This window comes from Pezoporus occidentalis, unplaced genomic scaffold (assembly GCF_034315485.1).
Source record: "Pezoporus occidentalis ecotype Australia unplaced genomic scaffold, CSIRO_AGI_Poc_V1 ctg167, whole genome shotgun sequence".
Classification (NCBI taxonomy): domain Eukaryota; kingdom Metazoa; phylum Chordata; class Aves; order Psittaciformes; family Psittacidae; genus Pezoporus; species Pezoporus occidentalis.
Window position 1 is genome coordinate 1,115,666 of NW_026913499.1, and position 13,877 is coordinate 1,129,542.

General features: G+C 37.6%; 1 protein-coding gene across 1 annotated transcript in view; it reads left to right on the forward strand.

The window, feature by feature from the left end:
* Positions 1–13,877, forward strand: part of NR5A2 (nuclear receptor subfamily 5 group A member 2) — a 94,836-nt gene that overhangs the window by 14,908 nt on the left and 66,051 nt on the right. Inside the window, exon 5 of the mRNA XM_062613447.1 lies at positions 2,162–2,808. Coding sequence (XP_062469431.1) covers positions 2,162–2,808 — 647 coding nt within the window. The remainder of the gene's footprint in view (positions 1–2,161; positions 2,809–13,877) is intronic.

Below are 13,877 nucleotides of genomic sequence, written 5' to 3' on the forward strand. Positions count from 1 at the left end.
TGATGCTACACCTGAGATGCTATTACAAATGAAAGAGAATAAGGCATTTTGAAGTATGCTTTTTGACTTCATTTCATTTTCTCATGTACAGAGAACAATGAAAAGTGTACAATACCCTTTGAGATAACTGAAAGAAAATTATCAACTCAAATTTGAGAATCATACAGAGTTCATTCTAACTTTGGTATATAAAATATTAAAACTCAGACATCTCAGCAAATAACATTTCTGCTTCACCAAGGACAAGCTCCTAAATTCCTTAGCCTTACAAATGTACTGAAATGGCATTCACCCTAAATGCTTAACCAGGAAAAATCAGGCCAAGGAGGGAAACCATAAACCACTAAGGCAACCATAAAGGATAAGACCCAATCACCTGAGTCTGGCAAAGGAAAGCTGTTGATAAAACTGAAGATGAACAGAAAAATCAGCCTTCTGCAGTTTGATGGATTCAATACTATTCTATTTGCCCGCAGAACTGAGCTATCACTGACACACTGCACTACACATCCTGAATCACTCCATGGTCTTCCACATTCAAATAGTATAACAAGACATTTGAAATCCTTTTCTTATTGTTGCCATTCAGAATAAGGATAAAATACATTTACCTAGTCCTACTTAACTCCTCTCAACTGCTGACAATGATATAGGACCAAATTTTGCCTTCTGTTATTATACACAATTCACCTTAATTTCTATAGGAGTTGTGCTAAAGCATTTACTAATCCAATTTGGTTCACAGATTTTAACTGCAGAATATCTGGAGGGATATTGTTTAAAGTTAAGTGTATTTACTAGGATGGTGATTTAATGAATTTCCTGCATTTTGCTCAAAATCAACATTCAACAGCAATATTAGCAGCAACGTTTTTACTATAAATTTAAGCAAAGTGCTTGTAGTTTTAAAGATACTCTAGAAAATGCACTTTAGCTTCCTTATCAACACACATACAAATTCTTTTCCTTTGTTTAGAAAATTGGAAGAACATGTGCTTCCATAATTGTAAATACTTGTGACATTTATATGTGTATTTCCCTGATAGTGATATATATAGCCTTAAAGCCTAGTTCATAAATTACCATGGACCAGAAAAATCATTAAACGTTAAAGTCCTTATGATAATGTACAGTATTATGCGTATCTAGCATTCATAATAAATTTTTAATGTTCTACTAATCCCTAAGATAAAAAAGCTCAAGAACTTAACCTCCAGCAATCTCAGCAGTCTCAACATGTCACCAGGCTGTCAAAGGTTCCTCTTTCAATCTAATTGCCATTGGGCAAGGTGGGCTTGGAGAGAGCTCCTTGCTAGTCCATTACATATACACCATGGTGACAGACACTTCTGTGACAGAGACCACCAGTATGACTCCCAAGGCAGCTGTTGAGGTGGATTTGTTTTAATTATTTCTAATTCCAGAGATATTACAAGCCGGAACAGTGTCAATAGTTTCTGTTTCACTTCCATCTTCTGTGTGGAAAGCAGCAAGCTGACAGCTTTCTCTGCACATTCCAACGGCAGCTAAACATTTCTATAGAGCTGTTCACCTCTCCAGAAATCTCTAAGTTTTATACCAACCTGAACAGAATCATCCAAAGGAAGTATTTCCTTTTTGCAAAGAAAAATGTGTTCCCCTTTGTGACTACTGAACATACCACAATTTACATTTCAGATGTTTTGCTGCGGTGGAAGGCAGTAATGGAATGATTATTATGAGACAATGTGGTCCACTGGATACGTCTCAGACAAATTCTGGACATCAGCCCTTGTTTCTTAATGACATAGTAGCTTGACATAAAACTAAATATATATTGAGATCTCCACATGATCCCATAGCAGGTGTGAAATTCCTGTAGCCAAGCATTGTGTTTGTCCCTGTGTCCTAATCAATGTAAAGAAAAGTCCTTTTATGTTAGTAATTTATGCATGTGATATTTAAATTACCAGAAAAAGAGTGGCATTTGTTAAGTAAAAATAAACCTTTTTCTTTAGGAATAAAAGCGCAACTCTGAATTTGGGGAAAAAAAAATTAAAAAAAGAAAAAAAGAAAGAAGAGTTACATTTTTTACATTTCTGCTCTGTCCTAATGTATGTTCCATTAAAGGATGTTGATTCCAAGTTTTAATTGTGAATTACTTCCTCCTCCCCCCTGACAGCTGTACGAGCTGACCGAATGCGTGGCGGTCGAAACAAGTTTGGACCAATGTACAAGAGAGACAGGGCACTGAAGCAGCAGAAGAAAGCTCTTATCCGAGCAAACGGACTTAAACTGGAAGCCATGACTCAGGTGATTCAAGCAATGCCGACTGACCTGACAATATCCTCTGCAATCCAGAACATTCATTCTGCCTCCAAGGGCCTACCTCTGAACCATACTGCCTTGCCTCCTACAGACTATGATAGAAGTCCCTTTGTAACCTCTCCAATTAGTATGACAATGCCACCCCATGGTAGTTTGCAAGGTTACCAAACCTATGGCCATTTTCCAAGCCGTGCTATCAAGTCCGAGTACCCTGACCCTTACACTAGCTCACCAGAGTCAATAATGGGCTACTCATACATGGATAGTTATCAAACAAGCTCACCAGCAAGTATTCCACATCTGATATTGGAACTCCTGAAATGTGAGCCAGATGAGCCGCAAGTCCAAGCTAAGATCATGGCGTATCTTCAGCAAGAGCAAGCAAACAGAAGCAAACATGAGAAGCTCAACACATTCGGGCTTATGTGCAAAATGGCTGACCAAACCCTCTTCTCCATTGTTGAGTGGGCTAGGAGTAGCATCTTTTTTAGAGAACTTAAGGTAGGTAACAATCTTACATTCTATTGTAATTCAATCAAGAAAAAGATTACCATTTGTTACAATGTTGTACTTCAAGGAAAAAAGCATGGTTTTTCTTCCATCTGCCCCATCTCATTGTTAGTCTACTTAGCTTGAAGTAGGCAGACTATTATGAAAAGAAACTTGTAGCTATCTTCCACCTGAGCCTGTAATTAGCTGTAGCAGAGAGATTCAAGTTTCAGTTCAGCTCTTCTGTGCTTTACTATTTATCACAACTGTTATTAACCTCCACAGAGCCTTGCATAAATTTTATTCCTCCCCTGTCAGTACTGCTCACTGTCTGGTTTGCATTCAGAGCTGTAAGCATGCCTCTTCCATCGTTCTACATTAATTTATGTAATTATTTCATTACTTCATTTACCATGGGGGGGGGGGAAGCCATTTCTGTCCATCTCTGTATACTCATTAGACAAATCCATATTTGAAATATTTACTTTCTCAATGAGATACTATTTTGTGCATTCTTGTGTGTCTAGTTAACCGTGAATGCTGAATACTAAGCAGGGTATACACAGAATAGAAAACAAGGAGGAAGAAGAAACCTTAAAGACTCATTTTGGTTTTCATCACCATTGATATATGGGGGATTCCTTTAGTTTAGGCTGGCTACAATGACCTTTAGGTTCTTAATCTTGTTGAAGCACCCAGAAAACACCTATGCACAAGGCTCTGGTGGCCAGAATTCCTCCTATTTACATTTCTCAGATTTTTTTCTTAAGGCAATTTTGTTGTGTGTTGTGGTCAGGTTTGAAATTTTAAGCTAGAAATTTGGGATTGGACAGTAAGAGATAAACTACCACTTTTAACCACTCTCTTGATACAGAAATTTGCTTGGGAATTAATAAAATATCTGTCTCAAAATCCCCTCAAGATGAGCTCATATCACATCTGAATTTCCCTATTATATTGCTAGTTACCAAATCTGTGTCCTACACAGATGTTGTTGTCACGACTCTTTCCTGCTGAAATCTATAAAGTTTTGTGACAACCCATAATTTCTTGCTGACTATTGTCAAGCTAAGGGAAAATAATACAGTATCCAAATACAATTACTGTAGAAGTTCACTGAGAATTGAGTCTACATGAATCGTGAGCACAGAAGTGAGATCCCATTAAAAAGCTGCAGTCAGGATGCTTGTCACAACAGTATTTCTGTCACAACCATAATGATACAGACACATGAAATAACCCCTGATTACAAGAGTATGTGTTGCACACACAACTCAAATTTCTCTCCAGTTTTTCATGAGAATGACCATAGGAACGATTAAACAGTCTATACAAATACAAAGAAGGGAGAAGCTTACTCGGGGGTGGGGGAAATGGATTGGAGAGAGGAAAAGAATGTCATAACTTTGCTATCTAAGTTGTTTACAATTTTATAGCAAGCTATAAGTCATGCTACTCATTTTAAATAACTTAAAAGTTAAAATTTACAATAAGCTATGTTCTAAACAGATTTTTCTACCCATACACTGGTGAGTACTTTAGTCAAGAGTAACCATGTTAAAAATCACTGAGACTTGCAAACCAAGATACTCTTAAGTGTAAGAATTTTGAAATTATCTGCCTTCAAATGCTGTCTCTGATTAAAGTGAATATATTAACAGATATTCAAGCAACATTTACTATTTATGGTTCCATGGCAGATTTTATAAGCATTCAGCATCCTATACTGGGAATAGTTTCAGAGATGGTCTTCACCTCCAACCTCAGCCTGGATTATGTTCTTCAACCAACATGTGTTTACTAGTATGGACACAAAAAACTGCAGAAATTTACTTAAGGAAAATGCTGACCAATTCCTCCTGGCTCTGGATATATATAGACACTACCATGTACATAGAGACTTCTGGAAATATATATATTCTAGAAATCCACTACATATAGCCTTTGGCTAGCAAACTCATTTTCACATATTTTTGGAAGGCATTCTTTTCATCTCATAGTATTTGTACCCTTTACATCTTAGAAACTTAAGAGTTCATACAGTTTCATACGTTCTGGCGTACCCAGATTATTATTATTTCTGCTTAATTGGACAAGATCAGCTAAACTGCATGGTATTCCAGAACAGTAATAAGACACTTGGAAATCCATCTGTGTCTAATATTTAGGGACCAGATTACACAGTTAAGAACTTTAAGCTTCTCAAATTCAAAAAGTGAGGTGCTCAAAGCATGAAAAAAGTGAGGTGCTCAAAACATGAAAAATGCAAGGTGCTCAAAACATGTTTAGCTCAGACTCTACACTTTTAACAGCACTAGGTAACACCATCTCTTTGCAGCTGAGAGGATCACAATTAAATAAAGGGTTTCCAAACCTTTCCTGAACACAGCTCTCTTCTATTCATCCATGGTTTCAGCTCCTTCCAATCAAGGTAGCAAAAGCAGCTATTTCAGGTTGCTACACAGAACATGAATACCTGTGGCAGAGGGAAAAAAACCCAAACACCTAAGGATATGACAGATTTTAAATGCAGAAGAAAAGGAAGAAGTAATTATGATAAAGATGCAACTAGATTTTCAGAACAGCTAAATTTGTTCCCTGCTGATACACAGCTGAGAAGCCTGTATTTGCTTGAGAAGATATTTTTCCTATTATTCCTACTTGTTTAAACTTAACAACTGATTATTGACACATCTTTCAGATAAGACAGGTGCATTAGCAGATCTCTGGGACTAAAATTTTAAATTCTCAAATAATTAAACACTAAAGAATTACAAATGTGTTTTGTATGAAATTCATATTGATTTTGTCATGAAAAGTGATGCCTTGCACATTCGTCTGTGATTTACTAAACGTCATCTTTGCAATGCTTTGCTGTACCTTTTTACTTCATTTTAAATCCAGTCTTACACGTCTCTTTAATTCATATAAAAGAGCAAAAATTTTCCTTTCTGCTACACCTAGAGATTTCTAATTAGCAGAGTTCAGGAGGGACTGAAAAGGAGGACGGCATGACAGCCAGTCCATCAGTGGTTTAGGACACATGTACCTTACAGCTAATAAAAAAAACCCACTAGTTTTTACATTTTCTCTTTTTCTTTTCATTTAGCGGAAAACCCGATTTTTTTCAAAGAGGTGTCAAGTAATAGCAAACATGGTTAGAAACTTTATTTCATGAAGCTTTTATCAACTTATGCTTATCACAGTCTTTTCACTTGTTGCTCTACAAATTGTCAGTGCCTCTTTTGGAATGTGTTATATGTGTAAGTACATAAAAGGTAAAAATATTGACTGAGCATAACTGCCAACAGCATGAACTGCATTTTACAGAATTTGACCTGCGTATGAATTTAAGCATGTAATTTAAGTCTAATGCTCATCCTTGCTGAGGAGCAGATCCTCCCATCTTCCTATTGGATATCAGAAATTAATGAAAATATGAATGTGGAAACCTAGTCAGGATTAATATAACATCAGAGTAAGATCCAAAGCAGTCAATTGCAGCCCACTGAATTTGAATAACTTTGAATTTGACAACTGCTAAAAATCTCAAACATACCTATTTGTCTTGTGAAGTCAGAATACTTTGTAATTAGTAATTGTCATAAATTCACGTATTACTTGCTTATTCATATGCGAAATGTTTCTGTATAATTCTTTATACATAGATAAAGTAAGAATACAGAGATAATCTCCCAATAGACTCACGATGACACTAACAGTAATAGTAAAGAAGGCCTTTGTTTGCTATTCTGGAGTTGCTGAAAGCTCAGTAAATATAAAAGTAAGATATATCCATCTTATCCTCAGCTAAGAAAACTCAGGAATGCCCTGGGGATGCTAGATTTGTAGTGAGCTGTCTTAGTCAGGTGAAAGGTCTTTGTACAAAGCTAAAAAGAAAATATTGCAGGAGTTTCTAGAGTTCAAAGGTTACCTGGCCCCAAGCAAGGATGCAGACAGTTTCACTGGACTAGTGTTTCCTTATGAGCCCGATCAGGGAAAATTCAATAACTACTTCCAAAGCTAAGTGCTCCTGAACCCAAAAAAGAAAGCAGTCTGCTTGGAGCAGGAAGAAAACAGAATCTGCGCTGTAGAACAGTTCTCAGAATACTTTTCTGGCTGAGGATCAGAAAATTAACTAAATGTTGATAGTTACAGAAAAGGCACTAAAGGACTTGTGACTCACAGAAAGTACTACCTTGACTTACTTGGCTATTTTAGTGAGGATGTCATAGGTCAAAGTACTATGTGAGCACAAACCCATTCAGTGAATTATTGCAGGAAAAGCCTGTGTATTTCATGTTAAAGAAGCTCATCCTAAAACTATTCACTGTGTTTGCAAATTTAGGCCGTTCATTGATGTCAGACAGTACCAGTTCTGGGGCAGAGTTTTTATTATAAGCATAAATTTGTCCATGCTTTCATTAGCTGCAAATGCAGTCTTCAAAGAAGCAATGGCTCTACCAGGCATCTCAAAAGGACCCTATCTATAGAATATCTACTGTACTTGGTAATACAGATATTTTGGCAGCTAATAAGCTAATAGAGGCTTAGTTATGTAGTACATATTCCCGATAATGACAACTATAATAGCAGAGTTTTAAATTATTTCTCAAAGCAATGCAAACTTAGTATCAGTAGGATTAACAGAATTCCTGAAATCTCTTAATCTTTTTCTGTAAAATGTATTTAGATAGATACAGTAATATAATACTCAATAAGGCTTTAATTTCAAATTACAGTCTGTATGTAATTAAGTATCAAGAAATGCATATAAAGAATTACAGTACAGAAATCCAATTATTAAACTGACAACACAGACTAGGAAAACTTGGGGGTTCTTTGAGGAAAAAAAAAGCAGTGGTGGAACACCTCAAAAGTTCTTCAGGGTGACGAAATGTTGATATTATTTAGACTTAAGTCATCAAAGACAATTTGATAACTTGAAGTGCTTTTGGACTTTGTAGTATGGGTTTATCAGGACAAGAAATGTAACTAACATAGCTAACGAAATAAAACTTCTGGAGCGCTCTTTCAGTCAGGGAAGCTGCAAGAAACTGAAGTCCAGGACTTCCCTTAATATCAACAATCAGATTATTTAATATGTTGTCACATGTACCTGTTGGTTTTTAGTCTGGTTTAAGCGCATCTGGATCTGAAAAAGAATATTTTTCAAGCATTTTAAAAATTTTGGGGAAAAGGAAAAGTATTTCTCTTACACAGCCACATAATTCTTTGCTGTAGAATCATTAGTTTAATTTTCAAGCAGTAAAATCATTGCTATAGAAAGAAGCCTCGGCAGAGAAACCAGGGCTTAATGAAGATTATATCTGTCACCTAGCTGAACCTCATAGGGGAGCACTCTATTAGAAGTTAATTTCCCAATCTTCTGGTTCTCCTGTGAACAAAGGATGTGACTAAATGCTGTATTTTAGCATGTGGGCATGTCATTTTGCAGCTTTTCTAAACAGTTTGTTCGGTGCTAAGTCTCTGGCACTATTTCTAGGGGTAAGAAAGATGACATTCTTTTTTCCTATTCCTGTCAGAGCTGGATCCTTTAGTTTCACTCTGCCAGATGACAAGATCTCCTCTGATAGCAGGAGACTGAGTTCAGTCAATATGAATTTAGTCGTTTTTCCATCTCATACCCAGTGTTGAGCATCATGCTGAGGCAAAGAATTATGCTACAGTTAGTAGTGGAGACTGCCGCTTCTACACTTCAATGGATCTGCATTCACCAGTTCACTGTAGCAAGTTTACCTAGGTTCCCATGAGTAGCCATGGTGCAACAGCAATGTTTTATTAGTTGTTATTAGAGAAAATTTGAATAAGTAACAATTCCAAAAGCTGTTCTGCCCACCCTAATGCTAGTGACAAGCAGAGATATAATCAGCTACAGTATTGACATGAGGAATTACATAGCTATAGCCACTTCTGCCACATGACCTGAAGCAGACACTGCAGCTTTGGTGGGGGGAAAAGCCACATTTGCATGTTCATCTGTGATTCGGAGACATTTGATACACAAAACAGAAGTTTATCATAACAGTTTGATTTTTTCCTTTAAAGTGTAAGTTTCCAGTTTAAGCTTGACAATTGTCAGCAGTGGCAGTAGAAAGATTACTTGGTTGCATTACCAAGAACGCATCACATTGCTGTAGGGCAAGATGTACTCTTTAGATCTTGCCTGGTGTGCCTAGTCCAAAGTGATATCAAAGTGAATACCAAAAATTACTGCTGCACTGGCCAAGAAACTGAACAGTGAATGCTCATCCATGTTAACATTACCTGTTGTATTTCCAGACTATTTTTTAACTGCTGTTTTCTGCTGCAAGGATTTGCTCTTTTTTCTAAGTGATGGAGAGAGCATTGCACATTAAAAATTCAAGAATTCCAGTCTCTTGGAAAATTGTATATCTATTTCCTGATTTTGCTTACTGTTTTATTGGAGAATGACAGATCTTCACTAATAAAGAACCCAATTTTTTGGAAGTTTCTGTCACAAAAATGCCATTTTTTTCCCCCTGCAAATTTGACATTTCTTACAATCAAGCAGTAAATCTTACTATAGGAACAGAATGTGTTTCCTTCAGATCCAGAGTTTTTTCTATGATACCTGTATCATTCTATCAGACCCAGCACTTGTGTACAGTATCTCTATGATATTTCTGTTGTACAGGATGGTTCACCATTACAGTGAAAGTTTACCACTATAACAAGGCTGTTCAGATTTATGGATGTTCCTCTGTTAACCTGTAGCCTTTAGGATCACCTACAGTAAGAATGAAATCCTAGCCGTACTGAAGCTAGACTTCCTATCAGACACTGCTGAAGTCCTATAATATAAATGGATGTTCCTCCATACTTTTATATGTAGAGGTAAACTGCTTGAGATTAAGGGATGATCTTTCTACATACAGGACTGTGGAATCAATAGCTAACATAATCCACTCAGCAGTAGGGCTAAAAAAAGCTGACAAAGTACAAGAAAAGCAGGAAAGTGTGATCTACGAAGAAAGATTAAGAAATCTGAATATTCAGAGCTCGACGAAGCAACAAATACAACCAACCATGGGGCAGCCATGCAGATGCACAACATCTGAACAAAACAAAGATCTTGGAGAGTGAGGAATTGTGTTCCACCTGTAGTGGTACCAATAATATGGTTTCCACAACATTCAGTCATCAGACCCATTATTGGAGAAAAGGCATAAAGCTGAGATATTTCAAACTCTGCTGTAATTTGTAAGATCACTCAGAACATGCTGGACGCGCTATATAGCTATATAGGCACAGGAACATACTAGAGGACTCAAGTCTTTTCCATTTCAAAATTTAAAATTATTATAAAATGGAGTTTCAAAAAGAGGCAGTAAAATCAAATGGCAAACTCCATTTAAACATCGATCTAGTACCTCTGCTTCCAGATGCTGGCCAGAATGCACTAACAGGCAGATTTTCAGACTTCTAAAATAGCACAACCATCTATTGCCAGGGAAGAATTTCATCTTATGCTAGCAAAAAAATTGGGTGTAGTTTTGTGTTTTCATTTTTGTTCTGTTTTGGCTTTTCTTTGATTTGGTTTGGGTTTTTGTTTGTTTGTTTTTTTCATGCATTAAATCTAGCACACTTTTACTTCATAGTCTCAAGTTACAAGGCTACTTATAAAAGGAAGCAAAACAAACTTTCATGTGCTGGAAACAAAATTCAGTTGCTTATTTCCCCCACTCCCTATAAGCCAAGATGTAATAAATAACAACTTCAAGAAAGTGTATTTTAGTACAAGATGAACTATTATTTAAAAAATTACTTTAAATTTAAGCGCAATTCAAGAAATATCCAAAAAAATGATAAACATTTGGCTTGAACCCCAGCAAATGTGAAGACAGTGGAAAAGTACAGTATCTGGTACTTTACTAAATGACTGCAGTACAGATCTTTTAGTAAAGTGACATATACAGCAGGTATTTAATCCTTCCCACTTTTCCACACCTGTCTGGAAAGAGCAATTAAAAACAAGCTGCTATGTAACCACTATATCCTTACGACAGCCTTTACATGTTTTTTGATTTTTACTTATTTATAAATAAGAAACCTCTTAATTATAAATTTTGCAACCATTTCAATTCTGAATAAACATGTTTTATTCAGAGTTAATGTTGGCTAAATCACAACAGGCTGTCTTACCACATTATAAAACTGATTTGAAACATCATGATTTGAATCTCCACATGCCACAGAAACTGACCGGCACTGAAGTCCTCATGGCTTCAGCCCAACTGAGGGGCATGGGCCTGGCACCCCCATGGGGCAGGCCTCAGGGACATCTGCAGCACTGTCCCACCCTACCGCCCTCATGAGCCCCAGGGACATTTGAGAGGACAAGGCAAAGGCATGCACAGACAGTGAGGGAGCCTTACCTGTGATGCAGCACAGAGAGCTGGGACCTTGGCTGGAGCTTCAATGGCGTCATGGGTGAGGGCCAGGTGTGGCCATTAGGGCCTGCAGGTGTCCTCAGGGCTCTGCTGGGTCAGGAAGAGAAGCTGGGCTCTGTGTTGGACACCAGCAAATAACTGTGAGCAAACCCTAAAACAACAGCTAACTCAAGAGCCACAGCTCTGCCTCTCTCACATGTTGCATCTCTCCGACCTGAAACTGACTCTTTTTTACTCCTGTGTAAAATGGGTAGGGGAGGCAGACTGAGGTGCTGCACAATGCTGGACTCTGTCCCCTTAGCAGCCACTCTGTGACCCGTGTTTCTGCACCCGCATGGTACTCAAACCCTCTGTAGGGCAGGGTGAGGTGTGCATTGGGGTTGTGCCATCATTAGGAGTAGGCTGCCACGGCTGCTCTGCCCTTCACTGGTCCCACGAGGCAACACTGCTGCGTGTAAAATAGAGACACACAGGCATCAGGGCACCAGCGTACTGAATGGGCTGGAGTTGCCTGGGTTTGTCCTCTGCAGGCATGCAGCACCCTTACTTCAGCCTGTGCATGTCTGAGTGGATGGCAGCTACCAGGGAAGAATAAAACATTCCTGCTGACAGGTGAACCACCAGTCGGTCTCATGCTTTGCTTCAGCATTTCTTCACATCCAACAGCTTTCAGTAGAGTCTAAAGAGATCCACAAAATTTTCCCCCAAAATGCTCTTTGTTTGTTGTTTTGAAATAGGGACTGAAAGTTGCTGCTATTGGCATCACTACGGGCACAGTTGTAGATCAACTCCAGAAGAAATAAAAGGTCAGATAAGAAGGAATTAAGAAAAACTAAGAGAGAGATAAAATACGTTGCCAGTAGGAAAGTGAAGCTATAATTTCAGGTGGACATCCTCAATGTCTTTTTTTCCGGTTCAGTAACTGTAGAAGTTCAGTTATAGGTGGTTAGGTAAACATAAGGGCAGAATGGGCAAACAAATACTTAACACTGTGTCTTGGAAACACCCCAGTCATTAAAAGCAATTATTAAAGACAAAAAAAAAAAAAAAAGATACAGTAAATTAATAAAATAAGATATCAAATAATCAATTGTGGTGAAAAAAAAGAAATCTCATTTTGTCTAATTCTGGCATCATCTGTCATAGCTATCACTTGCAGAGGGAAAATAAATAAATCTGTTTTCAGAAATTCAGAAATAGAAAAATCCTTTTTCCATCTAAATACCGCTCTTGCATTTGTTGAAAGAAAAGTTACTTTGATATTTGTTGCTAAATAAAATCTTGGATCAAGTAAATTTAATTAAAAAAAATAGTTAAGGCAACAATGAACACAGGAAATATACATGAATAAAGTGTTCTAAAAGCCAGGCAACTCTTTTAAGACTATAAATATCACCTAAGCAAGGCCTCTATAATTAGCAAAGGGTGAACAAAAGAAGACATCCAGAAATAGATGGGGAGGGGGGAGGCTGTGAGGGTGAAATATCTTGGTTAACCTTATTTGCGTGTTCTTTCCATAGCATAGGAAATGGTTCCAGCTAGCTCATGAGTTCTGTTGGTATTAACTGATTTTTTAAAAGGACATTTCCATGTTGTCTGTATGCCAAGGAAATTCTTTTACTGGCATGTTTGCTGAATACAGGAAACATCACCCTGGCTAAAGTGTGACACTGGATGTGATGAAGAATTGTGTCTTTATTCTGCTGTTACAGTCAGCACCGTCTGTTTTATCTGGATACCTTTTGGTATTTATTGGGGAATACTTACTGGAATCTTGCAATTTGTCCTGAGTAATGAGCAAACACATTTGGTGGTGCTGACTCATAATCCCTCACCACTCCAGAAGCAGCTTGCTGCAGCCCTTGCGCACCAGATGATTAGTCTGAGAGCTGATCCAGCACTTCAGGGAAGGTAGGGACAGGGCTATCTAGTCACCCTTAATCTACTTCATCTTTCTTTAAGGTAGGCACAGAAAAGACTTAGAGAAATCTGTGAGCCATCCTCATCTCTATGCTATGGCCAGAATTTCCTGTACAATGAAATAAAGTATACCTACAACTACTTACTCTCCTAAATAGCTGAACAAGTCAGTCTTGCATATAGTAATTTTCAGTGTAAGTCAGGTTGTGTTTATAGGCCCAGTCTTGTACTGCTTATCAGAAGAGAACTTTACTAAAGCCAATGAGAATTTTGTCCAAATAAGAAGTGCAAGTTAAGATCCTGAATTACTGTATTCCCAGTTTCACTAACAGCATCTGCCAGTTTCCTGTTCTCTTCTGTAAAGCTGCCTGTGTCAAGTGTTTAAGTTTAATTTGCTATGTGTTATTTCTAAATGCTTTTTTTGTTGTTGTTATTATTTATTTTCTCTTCTTTTCCTTTCTCTTTGTTTGGAATTGTGTTAGGGCCACAGCCACTACATAGGAGGCAGTAACTACAGTTACTTGTGACTCCACTGACCTATCCCACAAAAATGTTCAATAGCAGTCAGTGTGTTTCAGTGACAGCCCCTTAAACTCCTTGTGCACCCTTTTGGGAAAGGTGGAAATCTTTGAGAAACAGGTTTGGAGTGAGTGAGCTGGACAGGCCAGCATCTTGCTACTCCTGGAGCTCAGTAAAAATCACAATAAAACCACAAAGATTGTTAAT